The sequence below is a fragment of the Hyalella azteca genome, unplaced genomic scaffold (assembly GCF_000764305.2).
Source record: "Hyalella azteca isolate HAZT.00-mixed unplaced genomic scaffold, Hazt_2.0.2 contig6587, whole genome shotgun sequence".
Lineage (NCBI taxonomy): Eukaryota > Metazoa > Arthropoda > Malacostraca > Amphipoda > Hyalellidae > Hyalella > Hyalella azteca.
In genome coordinates this window covers 8025-10272 of record NW_025936745.1, presented here as the reverse complement: position 1 = coordinate 10272, position 2248 = coordinate 8025, and the positions used below count along the sequence as shown (strand labels likewise).

The following is a 2248-nucleotide window of genomic DNA, read 5'->3' as shown; positions in this document are numbered from 1 at the left end:
GTCACTATTTTTACAATATGACCACTTCGTTTGGTAACAAAAGCACTCAACATATTTTCCACGTTCATCAACAGTTTTATATATTGATCTGGAACTTTGACATTCGAAAAATTCAAATCTGTAAATAATTTATAATCATTTTTAGCCTTTCATCGAATTACTAGGCTAGTAGAGCAGCTAATGAACGATCAATAGCTAGCTTAAATATTCAAAGCTAACAATGCAACCAGATATCGTAGCAATAAGTAGAATCATTTTCATCTGCATCGAATTTCAACTCACATCGCTCGAGGAGGGCGCCTCGGCGCTGTCGGCGCCAGCGACACCTGGGACGTTGACGTCGTCGCTGGCGCCAACGGTTGAGGCCGGTGCGACGCTTGGCCCTGGCACGTGTAGCAAGCGACGTGGCCGCTTAGCAGCGCCTTGCAGGGGCTGGAAAACATCACTATTGATGCACAAAGAATTCGTTTCAGGTCTACTAACCTATATCCTTCCACCACGTTGCCCCACCCCACCTACATATATCGCCTAGTCACCTCAGTCCTTCACCTATCATCGAGCAACCAATTACACATCAGTAGAGAAGAGTTTACTGATAATCAGGACATCTAAAGATTTTAATTAGTCATTTTAAGAAACCAAACTCGCGCAATAACAAGAGTAGCTCATCTCTAACCTACTTACGTTAAGCTTTCTGGCAATCAAGTTGCCGAATGGTACATTGCCGAGAAGGCGAGCGGCAAAAGAAGAGGGCGGCTGGGGCTTCAAGGTGGCCCACAGCTCCTCCAGCCCCTCCCTCACTTGCCGCTCGCCTCTCAAGTTGTCCCGGAGCGCGGTGGCAGAGTCGGAATAATTCAGCTCAGCGAGCTGTATACTGGATTGCTGATATGCGCTGAATAATGTCTGTAGAAGGAAGAATAGCAAGGAGTCAACATAAAGTAATATAAGAGTAGAACAAATCATAAATGCATTCATGCGCCCCACTGGCACGCACTAAAAGCAGCTTTACAGCTCACCATTTTATCAGCGTATGCTTGTTTATCGCATTAGTGCATCGACGTAATCTGTTTTTATCCTCTCGTGTCTTTTTTAGCCACTTGTAACGTGCCCTCGACGTTCGATCTGAATGAGACGCCACGACAATCTCTTCGTGGAATAATAATAATAATAAAATCACGAGTTCATTATAATAAAGGAGAAAATTGAGTTTACGTGAAAAATTCCACCCGTGACAATTAGATGATATCTGACTGTCCCCCTACTGGCCACCAAAATGTGACGAATTGCCTTATATATCTCAAATAACCATTTGCGTCACCTTGAAAGTTCGGATTGTCTTGAATGCCACGCCCACCAATAACCGAAAAATAGAAGATCCACCCCTATTGGATAGATTCGCAATAGCTTGGACTGAACGGATTGACAACTCAAACAGCTTAATACAATGTTTATGGATAAACAGCAAATTGATGCTAAACAATAACAACGGATGCGAAATAGAACTGAATAAATTAACAAATCTGATACCCTGAGAATTAATAAAAGAATCGGACACGAGAGTTAAAGAATCAAATGCGAGGAGAGAGAGCTAGAGCTAGAGCATGGAGGTTTCGGGTATGAACGCTCGATCCCTGGCGTCAGGGTGAAAATGATGCATGCGAGGAATCAGTACGCAAGTCGGGATCAGCAGCTTATCTGACGGTCACATCAAATTTAACGCCCACTTCATAGCTGGCTGTGCATAATCTTTGTGGTCTGATAGTCAGTAGTGGGAAATTTGCATAGTACTGTAGTGGGCCAGCCTTGGCCGAGCTTAATTAAAACGCTGTTAGTTTTCTTCAGCCGCCGCACCTCTCTGACAAAGACAAAGGAGAAAAAGTATGAGTTGATAGTTTTTCGAGAAGCAGATGTTTAAGAATAAGCAGCAGACTTTTGCCAGGGTCACTACACTTTGTAATGTCTGTAAATATCTGTCTAAATGTCTGTATTGTCTGCAATTGTAAACCTAAATGAATTAAGTTTACAGTTCTATGTCGTGGCTACGGGTTACCTTATAACTCGACAAATTAAATATACCTTGTGGTCTTTGAAAATTTGCTGAACCACTTTGATAATCCTTGTACGTTAATTAAGGCCCGCAGACAGAGACCCAGTAACGTCAATGTATGGAGTGTAGTTCTCCCGCTACAGTCCTTCATTACACGTCCATTATTGGGTACATTATTTACTGACAAAGAACTCTTAACTT

At 42.6% G+C, this 2248-nt stretch overlaps 1 protein-coding gene across 1 annotated transcript; it reads right to left on the bottom strand.

Moving 5' to 3' along the window:
- Positions 1 to 244: 244 nt before the first annotated feature.
- Positions 245 to 1083, bottom strand: LOC125178036. The gene is made up of 2 exons (XM_047880921.1): positions 685 to 1083; positions 245 to 432 (listed from the first exon to the last, which is right to left on the bottom strand). Exons 1-2 carry the CDS (start codon positions 973 to 975, stop codon positions 274 to 276), a joined length of 450 nt encoding a protein of 149 aa, XP_047736877.1. The 5' UTR covers positions 976 to 1083; the 3' UTR covers positions 245 to 273.
- Between the last annotated feature and the right edge of the window lie 1165 nt (positions 1084 to 2248).

Coding starts and splice junctions, on each gene's coding strand:
- LOC125178036 (XM_047880921.1), bottom strand. CDS start 975: ATGAATGCATTTATGATTTGTTCTACTCTTATATTACTTTATGTTGAC. Junction 433..684: donor TGATTGCCAGAAAGCTTAAC/GTAAGTAGGTTA, acceptor GATGTTTTCCAG/CCCCTGCAAGGCGCTGCTAA.